Below are 15285 nucleotides of genomic sequence, written 5' to 3' on the forward strand. Positions count from 1 at the left end.
AATTTCATTCTCTATGGGCCAGCGTCTGTTATGCCTGCGTTGCGCCACTCAGTGACGCTGTCTTCAGGTGATAGCGCGCTTCTGGTGTAGTTTGCTCGGCGCAAAGCGTTTGTGACCCCATTTTCTCGACGCATGCGCGTGGCCTTTCATGGCGCTTTTCCCTCTCCCTTGTCTCTCCTTTCTCTGCTCCATTCAACGATAACGCGTCGCCGCAGCTGTCTACGCGTACACCGGCGCCAATATCCGGCAGACAGCCGCGGGAGAAGAGCGTCGGCCCGTACAGACAGCCCGCTGCTTCGGCGCTCGCCGCCATGCTTCCCTGCCCGTACTTCAGCGCCGCTCAGGTGAAGAGCTGCCTGCAAGGAAACATCCCGGAGCTGGTGCGAGTCCTGGAGGAAGGATTCCGTAATTTTTCCATGGGCCCCACAGGTGGCGTTATTCAACCCGTGAGGAGCTCCGTTCCCGTCGACGGTCACAATGGGTGCGTCCACATCTTCTCCTTGCTGGTTACAGTGCACTCCTCTCGGGATCAGTGTCAGTGCGCTGATTACGCAGAGATGAAAAAAACAACGCGTTTTCAAAACTTCGGCAATGGTGTGTGGTAGTCTGCATGCTTCACATCGCACGAACTTATTCTTGGAGTGGTGTGCAACACTCGTATATAGTCGACAATACGCTCAGCCCTTTTTTTCTTCTCTTTCTTCTGAGTGTGTTCATGAGCGGACTTGCTACCTGTGTACTTTCATGCGTTATACTATGGGTGCTTATGGCAAAAATAATAACGAGGATAATATTAACACCTGCTCTCACATAGCATATTTATTTTACCTTTTTAGTGTTTGCAGAAGTATTGGTAAAAAAATATTTGTACAAGACCTTTCCGGGATTTTGGGGCTGTCAATTGCTCCAAGTGGTACGAAAAATTGAGGACACGTTTAAACGTTTTCAAAGCAGGGATGTCACCTGCTACCCTTCTCGGGCCTAACGTGGGAAACTACAGTCTTCGTGTCAACAGCTGTATCTTATCCCGCTACTTTTACTGCGATTGCTGTCCCAAAGGCTGTCATATCCTCAGCGAGGGAAGCGCAGCGAATTGAGGACAGTAACCACCATCGATGAGGCGTATTCCACTGATACATAGCCACAGCACTGTCCTTAGTTAGGCTCGTATTTTATTGTTTTTGTTGGTGTTTTTACTCTTTTCCTCCTTTCACGCTTTTCCTTCCCCCTTCTTTTGAGTGTCCGACATCTCACCGAAATGAAATCACGCGTACGCCACCGCCTCCCACGTAGCATGTTCGTTTGATTAAGCTTAATCTCCTAGTCTACGAATGCACATTTGAACCTAGCTCTGTTCAGCCTAAGCATTGTTGCCTCTGTGGGAAAAACTGCGGGTGAAAGGGGAGTAAAACTGTGGAATAGTCGTAGGAGTTATTGGGAGCCGCCAAGCTCCCGGCTCTCGCACTGATGGATCTTAGAGCCTGGTTTGACTGTACATGACATGTCGCACGTGCACGCGCACGCACACACAGAGCAAAGTGGATGAAAATTAAGAAAAAAAAAATGATAGACAGAAACGTGAGCCATTTTTTAAACTCTAAAACCATTCAAGGAAAGAGGAAGCGCCTGGGGAGAAGTGATATAAAAAAAAGCTATCCTGCTTCTCCTCTGTCATATGGATGCGTGTCACGCCGTCCCCGCATTTATTTCAGATACAACTCGTCTGCCGTGCTAGAACTATACAACAGGTTGACTTTTTATTTCGTATTCACATTCCTGTACTCTCCAGTTTCTTTTTTTAACACGAAAGTGTTTTATTCTCGGGTACACGAAGATTTCGCTGGCGTCATATCCATCACGGAAGTGACGCCAGTACAACGAAGCAAGTGGCCTGTAAAGGGTGCACCCGTGCACACACGGTCTTCTTGCGGGGAAGCAACCTTTAGTACTAAAGAGTACGTTATATTATTGTTGTTCGTTTTCAGGTTTTATATTTCAACACGAAAGTGTTTTATGCCGCGATACCCCAAGATTTCACTGACGCCACATCCGTCACGGAAATGACGCCAGTACACCTTTGCCGAAGCGACCTGCCGGCAGGACGTCGCTCGCCAAGCACACCCACAAGACAGCCGCCGACCCGCAAATCATGCTCAGCTGCAGATTTCGCTGCACATTTCACTTTCGTGTTTTACTGATTCCTATGGCAGAGGAATCAACCACAGTTTTTGCTTTTGTCTCTGCAGCATACTGAATAAATAATTTCTTCTGATCCCCTATTTTCGCCTCACCTAATTGGTTTTCATAAACGAAACAAATTCTTCTTGGCCAATCCCCCTAAGTGGGTATGCACCATTTTTTTTATGGACAACTACCAAATGTGCAAAGATACGATACAGATGCCGATCTCATATCGCGACGTCGGTAAACAGTGCGTGCCGTTCGCTTCAGGTCGCTGCTGTCGATGCCAGCGTACAGCGCGTACGGCGACACCCTCGCCACCAAGGTGATCACCTACTACCCCGGCAACTTGGCCCTGCCCAGCATCCAGGGCGTCGTGCTCCTCTTCCACGCCGCCTCCGGGGCCCTCAAGTGCGTACGTCAATCCACGCCATGCGTACGCGCGCATTTACACGCGAAATACTTTAAAAGAGGAAGAGGGAGTGGGATGGCGGCTGGCGGCGCAGTTTGTGCACATAGCTGTTCGCCCAGTAGCAGTGACAACTGCAGCCGACTCCTCCCTATTTAGCACTAGGAAAGTTGAACCATCTAATTAACGTGCTACATTGAGCCAGAAACACACACAGAGCAAATTATATTATCGTCATGGTGACAGCGATGATTTACTGGTAATTTGAATAGATCGCCACGTATTTATGAATAAACTATGGTGCACTCTCGAGCGCAATACCGGAAGAATGAAACCGTACTCGGGGCTGGATTACCAGTTTTGTCCATTCCCATGTCCGTTTCAAAGCGTCCATCTTGAGCGAACCCTGATTGGCTGAAGGCAGACGACCCGGATGTGGCGCAGCACGAGCAAGGCGGGGCGTCGGTCTCTGTGCATGTCATTGGTCAGAGTCTTCGGAAGTGCAACTATATGTCAGGATTGAAATAAACACGCAATCAGAATTTCTGAAGCGAACACAACTCACTCAGAATTTCGCCCCCGCTCTTGTTAGGACACCCTCCTTATCTAGCTCGATCGTGGTCTGCCTCCTGAAGCCAGACACTTGAGCGTAGAGCAAGCACGACAGCCCTAGAAAATGACTTGCAAATATAGCAGGTGCCGACAGTGGGTGTGACGGTGTTTTGGCGGGGCTGGTATGGGGAGGAGGGAATATACCGCTGGGGTCGTGTGACGTTCCGACAAATATATATTATGTCAGAAAAAAGGAAGGGTGTTATTTGTAGACGTAGTAAGGTATTGAGGGGGGTGGTGCGTAACGTGATGGGAGCAGTATCGTGGAGGCCGCGCGCATGAGGACAGGACTGATATGTGATGGAGCTGGCCTTGACGGCATACTGCGGGCCAAAGAGTTCATTCGGCCTTCTTTGGCCTTCAAACGCGGCATGTAAATCGTAGGGACGAGGCCATAAAGAGGCGGTACACCTGTGTGCGTGTAAGGGTGTATGTATACTTACATGTACAGTCTTTGTCAGAAGTTTGTAGCCCAGAATGATACACCAGAGGAATGTTGCTTGATTCTCAGAAACTGTGCTGCTAGAGAAGCCAAATAGTTTGCCTAGCTTTTTGCCGTTATAATATGTCGGCTGCGTTTGAGCGCACAACTGCGCTGTGTTATGTCACTCATGAAAAAGCGCTATGGATCACAAACTCTTGACAAATACCGTGCACGAGTGCGTGTTCGTGCGTGCACAAAACGTCGACATTTGTATACGGATCATGCCTACTGAACGCTGCTGCTATGTCAACTACAGACTACAGTGACAGCTGCATGCAGTTCAGGTCCTTCGCCGCATCTGGATGCACGCAGAAGCAGCAGACCGCCACGTCTCGGTGCAAAATTTTCTGGCGTGCTTTTGACGTTGCCTTTCCCTCATTATTTACGTGCTTGCAGCAAAGCGTCTTTTACAGGCTTGCGCGATATTGTTTTTGCATGTGTGGAGGATGGAGCGAAATTCGCGGCCTCCCGAAGTCACTACAACGTATTTTGCGTGTACTAGTGCGCCATAGCGCTTCGTTGTGCAGGTTAATAGCAACTTTTTCTTTTTGCCTTGCAGATAATGGATGCTGTGGAGATCACCGCCTACCGCACGGCCGCAGCCTCCGCTGTGGCAACTAAGGTCAGAGGTGACACTCTTGCCATAATTGGGCCACAGTGCACCGGACTAATGTATGCATGATGAATTGTCACCGCAAGACACGGCATCTGTAAAACCCGGTTACCCAAAACGATGTCCTCTTTTTATCACCATTACAATTTTTGGCCTTAAAAACACCTACCGGGTTATTCATTACTCGGGGGGGGGGGGGGGGGGGAGAGCAAGGCCAATAAGGAAGCTCAGATGCATGGTTATAAAAAAAAACGGATGTTTTTTTATGGAGGCGAAAAGCAAAAACGCCCGTGTGTACGAAATTTCGGCGCACGTTAAAGATCGCCAGGTGGTCAAAATAGCAATACAAAATGTACATTTCCAGATAAGACAGCAGTGATAAGTAAACATAAAGAAAGCATGAAGGTCAACACTGCAGCACAGTGAGACCAAAATCACACTGCGAAGTTTAAAGTAGGTTGCAGAAAAAGCCCGGCCAGAGCTTGAAATGCGGCTAGTTGGTTTTTGACTCGGAACATTGCTGGCGCTAGGCGGGACAGTAACGAAGAATTACACACACAAGTGAAGCGCACACTATCAACTGATTTATTAATCACAGCAAGCACAACTTATAAGGAAAAATTCAGATGACGTGACAGGAAGGGTTAATCAATCTCGATGAAAATATATACAATATTTGCCACTGAGCATGTGTTTGCCTACGAACTGTCGAGTAGTTCCATCTCTGTTGTGGACAATGCAATCGATGGCGAACTGATGCAGTCTTTTTCTTTTCGGATTGCATAGGCTTGAGGACCGTAGTGCGTTCAAATTGCGCAGAGCACCCATGTCTGGCACAGTGGGCAGCCAGGTGCCCTGGTGCTGAAACTTGCTTGCGCATATTTTTATGTTCTATTTGTCTTTCGTTAAAGCAGCGTCCAGATTGGCCTATGTAAGCCTTCCCGCACGACAGAGGTATCCTGTAGACAATCCTGGAGCAGCATGCGACAAACTTGCTCGCGTGCTTAACGCCAAATTCTGTTTGTTTAGCATCTCTGGTTTTGTAAGTCATCTTGCACGCCATTTTTAGTTTTTTTTCGTAGCAGAAAAAAACAACCGGGACGTCATGCCTCGTGCCAACTTTCTTTAAATGATGTGAAACTTTGTGGATGTACTGCACAACGATCGGCCACTTCTTTGGTTTTTTTGCTGTCGAGGAAGAAAACAGAACAATCACAAAAACTAACTTTCACAACTGCCTAAATGCTTGTGAATTACGGTGACTGATAATTGTTTTGGGTAGGTTATTGTATTATTGGATTGCAAAAGGTAAGAACGATTTAATAAAATAGTTAGTGGAACCATGTAAACTCTGAAAGCTGCGGGAGTTAAAAAGACGACATGAGCTGATGAGGAGTCCGTTGTGGAGGTTGGGGAAACTCAAGAAAAGCGAATGCAAAATGCGAAAAGAAGCGGTCTTGCGGTGGATTACGAGTACAGGGATTCCAAGGGATGTCTTGATGTTACTGATGCTGTGGGGAGGGGGGAGGGGGGATATTTGGAAGTAATAAAACAAGCGACGCGGCTGCTGTAATAGCGGGGCACAGTCTTATTTTCTTCTGACAATTTTCGTAGGCTGTTTCCTGGCATAGATTGCGGGGAGGGCATTAATCAAAAGATCATCTGATGAAACAGAGGAATTTGCATGCGTCAGCGGCAAGTTTTTAAATATGTTTTGGAACTTTCAAACTCCGCTCTCGATCTTCAATCACAGTGCGAAGATTGGCTTTAAGGTGTTCGGTGGCGCGTCAATTTGTGAATCGGCAGGGCTAGGATCCCTCTACTTATGCTTTACTGTCCTGTTTCAGTAACGGCAGTGTCCTTTTTCTTCGCAGTACCTGGCCAGTGAGAATCCTAAAATCCTGGCAGTGCTGGGCGCAGGGACGCAAGCCAAGATCCACGTCGTCGTCCTGACCACGATGTTTCACTTTGAGCAGGTACGTTCCACTTCATACTGAAGAGACAAACTGCCCTGCTGGTGTACGATCCGCAGCCTTCCCCCGAGGAAGGAAGCTTGCGCCGGTTTTTACACTCCCCCATTGGTTTACGCTCGCATGCTTCCCTGCAGTATAGTGTGGGCCACCAGCCGCATGCCGCCGGAACTGTCCGGCACAGAGTATAGGCGCATTTTCCCACCCCCTCTGTAGCCCTTATGCCATTATCCGTGCTAAAAGTCGTCTTTACAAACGCGCCGCGGTACCTGCCAGCGTCGGCATTCTCTTGAAGGGATTGAAAGTGAGGAGAGGCCATCACCCGTGCTCCTGAACTGACTTGAACAACGCAATTCGTTGCAGGTGGACCTGTTGAGTCCTTTATTCGAAGTTTCCAACCCGTTACTCCCTGAAGTTATCGGACAACTTAAACTTGTGCACGTGGATGTATTTGTGCGGTTATACGCCTAACCTCGTCGTTTCATCGACAGGTGCGGATCTGGAACCACCGCGCCGCTTCTGCCACTTCGCTCGTGGTAGAGCTCGCAGCGCACGGCATAGCGGCTCGCTACGACCCGTCTCCAGAGGAGGCCGTGCGCGACGCCGACGTCATCGTCACAGCCACTGCGTCTCCGACACCTATTCTCCAGGCTGACTGGCTCAAGAGGGGGCCCACGTCAACGGTATACACGGCTACTGCAGTTTATTGTATATATAGACAGCGTTCGGTAACGCATGATGTAAAGACGTAAACACGGGTAGGTTTAGCTGTGGGAGAGCGTTTCACTGAGCAAGGAATGAAGCTGTAGGGCGACAATGCAAAGTTTGAGGGGCTTTATGCGTCTAAGCTACACCTGGGCCATGAAGCGAGCCATAGGGGAGGACTACGGATTAATTTACACCACCTGGATATTTGTAATTGGGAAGGAACGGGCATGTGAAAAATGAGGGGAGGGGCAGTGGAGAAGGGAGAATAATGGAGGGAGAAAAATCAGGAATAATGGTTTTCAATGACGCTACCACTGACGTAGTGTCTATCCAGCAAGGCGAATTACCTATAGTGAAGGAATATAAATATTTGGGAGTGTGGATAAACGAAGGGGATAACTACTTAAGAACTCACGAGGAGCAACTTAAGGTTAAGGGAAAGCGAAACGCAGCTGTAATGAAGCATAGAGTGGGGGTATAACAAATATGAAATAGTAAGAGGAATGTGGAAAGGAGTAATGGTTCCGGGTCTCACCTTTGCGAATGCTGTACTCTGCTTAAAATCAGACGTTCTATCAGGCCTTGAAGTAAACCAGAGAACGGTAGGACGTTTGGCCTTAGGCGCGCAGGGGAAAACAACTAACGAAGCAGTTCAGGGAGATATGGGCTGGGCGTCGTTTGAAGTTAGAGAAGCTCAGAGTAAAATATGCTTTGAGATGAGGTTGAGGGCAATGGATCAACGAAGGTGGGCAGCTAAGGTTTTTAGGTACCTATACTTGAAAAGCATGCCACGCAGTGGTTAAGAAAGACCAGAAGGCTAACGATGAAATACGGGAAGAACAGTGGAGAATCCAAAACAGCCAAGGTAACCAAAAAAGAGGCAAGGCAGATTGAAACGAATAAATGGAGGGAAAAAATGGAAGCTAAAACGCCGTTAGAGATGTACAGGGCTGAGAAATTGAACATCAGAAAGGAAAATTTCTACGATAATTCCCAGGGCAGTGCTTTGCTTTTTGAGGCTAGAGCAGGTTGCCTGCGAACTAAGAGTTTTGTGGGGAAGTATTCACAAAATGATGGGGTATGCGTGGTCTGCGGAAAAGAAACAGAAACTATGCGGCACATAGTGTTAGAATGTGAAGGTATCCATCTAAATCTACATGAAGGGAATATTGGGCTTCCAGAAGCCCTAGGATTTAAGGGTATCAGAGAGGAAGTTAACTTCAAGGCTGTCGAGGGGACGAAAAGAAGATTAGAATGCTGGTGGACGAAAAGCAGAGAGGGGAATATTGCCTAGGACAGTTACCACCTCTAACAGAAAAAAAAAGTATTTCGGGCCTAATAAGCTTTAGTGCCTGCCCTAAGCAGCGCTAGTATTAAACCAAGAGTGTAAAACATGGGTATATTAGTCCTTTTTGGTAAGATGACATGTCATCACCCCGCTTCAAAGGGGAAACCAATAACAATCATCAATCATCATCATCAGGAAGGGTAATTGGCGCTGGTGAAGGAATGAGAGGGGCAGAGAGTTCAATACCACCTAGAGATATGGGACAGAAGAGAGGTAGGACGGGAGAGGAGAATAGGAGATGGTGAGGAAAATGAAGGGAGAGGAGTAGCGCCCTGGGGAAAGAAAGAAAAAAAACGACATGGGGTTAGGACGCATAAAGGAGAGAAGATCGCAGGAGAAGGGGAGATTAGGGAAGGGATAATAGGAGTATGGGCGTAACCAGGCCTCTAGACTAGCAATCTAGGAGGTGTTCGTATGAGATGTCGTAGAGTCGGGGAGGGTGGTAATGCCAGGAGGGAAAGAGTGTTGGAAATGTGATCTGGCTGAGAAGAAGACGTTGAAGCAAGAGGCGAGTAGCCAACGCACGGGCAGCTGGGCTCGTGACATCATCAACATCATTATCCTCAGAATTGCGCTAGCCATTTGAAGGTCGCCAATAAACTGGTGCTCCTCTTAACCGCGTCTGCTTCTTGGTCTCCAACAGAGGGGAAGAGAAGCCGACCGCAATGGATGAGGGCGCAGATGTGACGATTGCTTGGGGGTGTTAACGTGGAGGGGAGGGAAAGAGGAGTAGGATGGGGAGAGAGGAGGCGGTACACACGACCTGAGCGGCACAAACGCTATCGGCTTTCGACGGCATTTGCAGCGAAGCAACAGATACACGCCCAATTTTTTGTCAGTAAGAGGGAATTGCAGATATATTATGTACATGGGTGTTTTTGCCGGTTATTCTTCGAGGAAACGTGAACTGTTGTCTGGAGTTTTCTTTAACATGTGCCCATATTTACGAATTCTGATCTACCCATAAATCAGTACTTTTTCGTTGGGATCTTATAATAGACCAGAATCACATATGTTTTAAGATTTGAATAGGCACGCTCGAAAACACGAATATAACGAAATTTAAACACAAATTTACACAATTCATTCACAGTACTACAAAGGTGCCTCTGAAGGAGTGTCACCTGCAGGTGTGACAGATCGCTTGTTCGGTGGATAGAAACGAGCGAATGAACACAATAACATTCTTGCGCACAATGGTGAAAATTTACCATAGTTGCATTGCGTCGCTCGTTGTTTTTACTCTCTCTCTCTCTCTCTCTCTCTCTCTCTCTCTCTCTCTCTCTCTCTCTCTCTCTCTCTCTCTCTCTCTCTCTCTCTCTCTCTCTCTCTCTCTCTCTCCCCGTCATGCACGGAGCAGCCGTCGGAGCGCACCGACCTGACTGGCGGGAGCTGAGCGGCGAGTTGATGCGCCAGGCGGTCGTCTACGTGGACAGCGCTGAAGCGGCACGTGTTGAATCCGGTGATGTCATCCTATCGGGGGTGAGCGCCAACTGCGGAGGTTTGCGCGGGGATTTGAATCAAATGTTGGGTACCCGCTTCATCTGAGCTAGATCAAAGGGACCACGCACACTCGCAATGCCATGTGGTCTAAATGTATTCATAAGAGGCACCTTATACATGGTCACTCCGCGGCTCCGGCCAAATCCTCTGTTGCAATCGGCAATCCACTTTCCGCTTGGCCATTGTTTGAAATAGTCCAAGGTGCCAGCTTTACACGAGTGAGAATGTCGTCCGGTCTCTCGGGAGCCTGCCAAGCAGAATGCGATCAACTGTGATGTCTCTGACGCTTTGCAGCCATGATTTCGTAACCCAGAAAGTCACCTGGTCACATTTTGAACGTTAATAATTACAATGCTTGAAAGTCAGCCCCACTGCAAATCGTACACACCCCTTTCGCAACCACCGTGTGAAAAGAGGATTCATCGATCAGCTCCGACTGCTGTCAAGTGCGCGCCAGTTTAGAATGCGCTTGACAACCGGTAACACCAAAACGTCCGGAAATGTCTCGTTCGTTGAATGCATCAGCCTGGCCATTTTTTTTTTTTCCTCTGTGTGCGAAGCTTCGAGTTAAAAAATCAGCTAATATTTTATGCCATTTTTCTTTCTCGTACTGTTGTAGGCTGAGGTCTTCGCCGAGATTGGACACGTCCTGCTGGGCACAAAGGAAAAGCGCCGCGCTGACACGACCGTCTTCAAGTCGCTCGGTATGCAACATATAGTGACCCAGCCAGCTTATTCAAGTTTTGTTTTTTGTTTTGTTCGCTGTCGGTATTTTTTTAGGAGTGCTGACAAATGTGTCTTTACTTAACGCTCGCAGTGGAGTCGCTTCAGTATATATATACATATATAGATTAGATTATATATATGTATGTATTAGATAATGACATTGTTAGGTATAATGAAAACACTGTAGTTGACTCCTCTGTCATAGGAATCTGTATAACACGAAAGTGAAATGTGCTGCGAAATCTGCTGCGAAATGAGCATGACTTGCGGGTCCGCGGTTGTCTAGTGGTTGTGCTTGGCGAGCGACATCCTGCTGGCGGGTCACTTCGGTCGCTTCGGCTGGCGTCATTTCCGAAACGGATATGACATCAGTGAAATCTTGGTGCATCCCGGCATAAAACGCTTTCGTATTAAAATATAAAAACCAAAAACGAACAACCCAAAGTATAACGTACTCCTTAGTACTAAAGGTTGCTTCCCCGCAAGAAGGCCCGTGTGCAGGGGTGCACCCTTTACAGGTCGCTTGCTTCGTTGTGCTAGCGTCACTTGTGTGACGGATGCGACGTCGGTGAAATCGTCGTGCATCCAGGCATAAAACACTTTCGTGTTAAAAAGCTCCGATGACACCTAATCACTTGTTATGAGTTGTGAATGCGAAATCGTTAATGCTTAATTGAATGCCGCTGAGAGTTTTTTAGTTTTGCTCTGGGTCATCATCGTCCACGTCCACGCGTTATTAAACCCGCCGCAGCCGATGGGCGCGCTTCTTCTCGCAACCTGCAGCCCCATTGGCGCACATCATCTGGACTGAGCCTGCACCCAAAAGCGTTCATCCCGTTCCGTCATCCCTCCTGTCCTACTTGAGATGAGGAACCACAGCCCCTTGCGCACGGAGTTAACAATGCCGTGTCACCAGATCCCCTGAAACGTGGGTGGGAGTGACACGGACGCCGCTGTCATACTCCATGGCGTTTTCGCTTCATGGGCTATCTGATGCATCCGCATTAAAAAAGTGACAATAATCAGCCCATTAGTAACTGCTAAATTTCTTTTGAAATTATTGTAGACTAAATTGCTCACTGAACGTTCTCGGCTATACCGCGTGCGGTTTTCGTACGCCGTTATAACGAATTTTTTGCCATGGCAAACTTTTTTGTAGTGTGATCTTTTCGTGTGTGCGACTGTGCGATGCTCGTCTCATGAACAAATTATTGCTTGGTTTGTTCTCGCTTTTAAGCACTCTGAGGTTGTAGTGAGCAAAGAACTGCGGCTCGTTCACCAATTCTGGTAGCGCAAAAATTACACTCGTGTTTAGACTTTGCTTCCAATGGTTGCCAGTACCGAACTATAGTTTGTTTTCTAAAGACGAAGCGTACTGAGGATATGCGTATATATTCTTTTTTCTTCTAGGTATGGCGATAGAAGACGTGCTGGCAGCAGACCTTGTATTCCGTCACTTATCGGGTGACAGGATGCCAACTCCTTAATCCGGCCGCAATGCGAATAGCGTTGCGGCCGAGTATACCTTTTACAGCGAAGCTGTTAGCCTCTAGTTTGTTGGGAAATTTCGTGTCGTAAACAAAAACCCAGGCAGCACCCAGCAGTTATCGCCCAAGACACCGAGCGCATGCGTCAGGCTAATCAAGCTTACAGCATAGGGCTCAATATTCGTTTAAAAAACACAAAACGAGCATCGAAGATCGAAGCTACGTTATCCCCCCTCCCCCACCCCCCGCCATGTGTTCCTGGTAAAAATTATGTTTGCAGATTATGTTTGAAAGCCAGGCAGGTCTAGCGTCACTAAACAGAGCAGTTATTGCCCAAGACGCCGGGCGCATGCTTCAGGCTAGGCGGGACCCAGCATTTGCCGCCAGAGAGGCCGCACGCAAGCGACAAGCCCGCCGAGACGACGAGGAATGTTTCATTCCCTCCCCCATCAGCACGTGTAGTGGTTTAAAACAGCTTCGATGGACATCCACTTTCGCAGGGCGGGTTGGAGACGATTTTTTTTCATTGCAAAATAAAATCATTATGACAAGACGAAGGGAAGTGTCCGCCATGAAGCCTTGTAATATAGAGGCAATAAGCGTCTTTACGGAATTGTGAGATGCGTGCCTTGCAAAGATCAAACAGGATCATTTTTCGTGCAAAGCATTCCGTTGCAGCTCTGCGTTCACCTAAGTGTATACATACCGACTGTTTGGCTCTGATGTAGGCGTTGTCCAACGCTTCACAACGAATTAAAAACAAAAACGCAAGCTAATTAGCCCTGCGCAGTTTCTCTACCACACCACATGGCATACCAAGGCACAACGGCTGTCCCCAAAATAAAAAAAAACCCTGACGACGATGACGATGATGATGATGATTACTATTTTGCCCAAATCTAATGCGGAGGAATGGGAGGCCCTGCTTGTCAGCGACCGCTGTGAAGACCAGATCGGTCAGGTTCAGCGGGCAGAGAGAGAGAGAGAGCGAGAATAAACTTTACTGTTAGCAAAAGGCTTGCGATGGAGCTATTTCAGCTCAGTCGGAGTGGTTCCTTATTCACAGGTTCCCATATGCTTCCCGAGCCTCCTGGCCCCTGTTGATCAGCCGAAGTTGGTCTTCCAGGGCGGGGCTGGTCAGCAAGATCTCCCATCGCTCATCCTCTATGCTGACGGAGTCAACAAGAATTGGGGGGTGGGGACTTAATTTTTGTGCATTCTCCGGTGGCGTGTTTTAGGGTGCCTGGTTTTGAGCATGGGGGACATCCTTTTGCGTATCTAATTGGGAACATGCGGGTTTGCAAGGCAGCAGAGGCCGTTGGAGCCCTGGACGTACCACACCTGCTGATCCCCGTCGGGAGCTGAAGCACGCGGCACGAGATCCCGGTGAAGTGCCGGCCAACCACGCAACAAAGTCTCATAAGGAAACGTTTGTCAGTCCAGTCAACAACAAAAAATGCCATCCCTTCCCAAAGAAATGAGAGAAACGCAAACGCTAAAAGTGCGTCCAATCTTCGCTGAAAGTGCGTCCAAGAAAGAGCTCGATAGAAAAAAAAAAAAAAAAAGAAGAAGAAGAAACTGCCGTGGACATGGCGAGTTGACAGACTTACGTATTTGGTTTTTTTTATCTGAGCTTGGGTCACATAATTTACAATTTCGAAATTAAGGCCAACATCATACAAATAAGAACAAACTTCTTAAAGCTTGGCGCTACTTCGAGGGACAAGTCCATGGTCTTAAAATAATCTTGAGAGTTATTAGTCCTTGTTCTAGGCGTTTAATGTTTTCAAGGAAATGTGATCTCGGTAATAGGAGGATTATAATAAAATGTGTTCAACTGTTTCAACACTAGAACACGAACGATCTTCATGTGTACCTATACGTGGTTTATAAGATAAAGATATACTATTGTATACTCCTTCTTCATGACCGAATCTTGTATGGTCTTATATAGAACCGTTCCTTTCTCGCGATTTTCAAGTAATTGTTTTGATAGAAGCCCGGTTTCACGCACGCGGAGATCCTAATCAGAGCCTTTAGGTCGACCAACCGGTCTATGGGGAACTGCATTAGTTTTACGACAGGGCGCCATCGGTCCCACCAAGAAAGCTTTCGCTTAAAAAAATAGTTTGATTCGCTCTTGGTTCATTATCACAAGGTATGCGCTTCTGCACCCGAATATACAGCATGTCGCAGCACTATTTGTTTTAACGACTTATCTGCACAAACGTTCTTGACTCTTCTGCTAAGTATTTTCACATAGCTCACATTCAAAAGGAGATCCCTCACCATATGTCCAATATCGCGTTTGAAAAACGTTCCTACCAGGTTCCAGAGATATGGGAGGAATAGAACGCTAACTCTTGGGCTGGGGCCTTCGACGCAAAATTACAGTAAAATTTTAGAGTTCTACAAGTATTTCTGCAGTCTCGTGGACTATATTTAAACTCTGCTGCACGCGTAAAACTGCTTCTGTAAAACGGGGTACTGGGGAATCTATGCAAGATGAACCCTCGAGATCTCATAACGTACAAGACGCGAGTATAGGAAACATCAGGGGTTCCAGAATTTAGATTTTGGGGGGTGTCGAAATTCTCCTGGGGGGTGTTTGGGGGATGTTGGGGGGGGGGGGATGTAAATCCCTGGGCGGGGTGCTCGTGGTTGGGGATTTTTTTTTTTTTTTTGGGGGGGGGGGGCTCGAAATCCTCCGGGGAGCGGGGGGGGGGGGGGGGGGGTTGTGTGTGTATAAATCCCTGGGAAGCATCCTGGTGCGTTTCTTTTCGCCGAAAAGAGAGGCAGTGTTGCGAGGGTACTTCTGGAATTCGCTAGAGGCTCTTATGTGCACTCAGGCGTCACCATTTACGAAAAGAAAAACCAAAAGAAAAAGGGGTGGGTGGTGTAAAAAGGCCCCGCCGCTGCCAGCAGGACTACAAGGTATGTGCGGTGACGTCCGATTAGCGGAGAGGCGCGACGTTCCGACTCCGCTGCGTTGTCAGGACAGGGGCTATCTGTCTTCGCTGGCGGCAGTCAGCAACGAGCGTTCGCCCCGCCGTGGGAGTGAAGACACCGCCAGCAGACTTTGAAGAATGTATTTCGGGGACGTTTTTGACTCACCACCGTTTCGGGCCGCGGGTTCGCCCGTTGCGCTTCTTTTCCAGTCCTTCGCCGGCCTCTCCGTATTTGCGTGCAGCGCGTGCAATGTCGTGCCTCCGCGTCTCGGTGGTGCGCTCGGTGAAGAATGCGT

At 48.0% G+C, this 15285-nt stretch overlaps 2 protein-coding genes across 2 annotated transcripts in view; one reads left to right on the top strand and one right to left on the bottom strand.

Moving 5' to 3' along the window:
* LOC144174052 (trypsin-1-like) overlaps nt 1–3091 on the bottom strand; it is a 20659-nt gene extending 17568 nt beyond the window's left edge. Inside the window, exon 1 of the mRNA XM_077702470.1 lies at nt 2946–3091. Coding sequence (XP_077558596.1) covers nt 2946–3072 — 127 coding nt within the window. The 5' untranslated portion in view covers nt 3073–3091. The remainder of the gene's footprint in view (nt 1–2945) is intronic.
* On the top strand, nt 227–12598 carry LOC144174054 (ketimine reductase mu-crystallin). The gene is given in 9 exon segments (XM_077702471.1): nt 227–481; nt 2452–2596; nt 4246–4308; nt 6174–6275; nt 6761–6932; nt 6935–6952; nt 9686–9807; nt 10448–10532; nt 11965–12598. Coding segments are annotated over 9 exon segments (954 nt in total). The 5' UTR covers nt 227–311; the 3' UTR covers nt 12042–12598.
* Nucleotides 12599–15285: the final 2687 nt, after the last annotated feature.

The sequence above is a fragment of the Haemaphysalis longicornis genome, unplaced genomic scaffold, assembly GCF_048455015.1.
Source record: "Haemaphysalis longicornis isolate Haplotype H1 unplaced genomic scaffold, Haemaphysalis longicornis Haplotype H1 scaffold_3, whole genome shotgun sequence".
Taxonomy (NCBI): Eukaryota; Metazoa; Arthropoda; class Arachnida; order Ixodida; family Ixodidae; genus Haemaphysalis; species Haemaphysalis longicornis.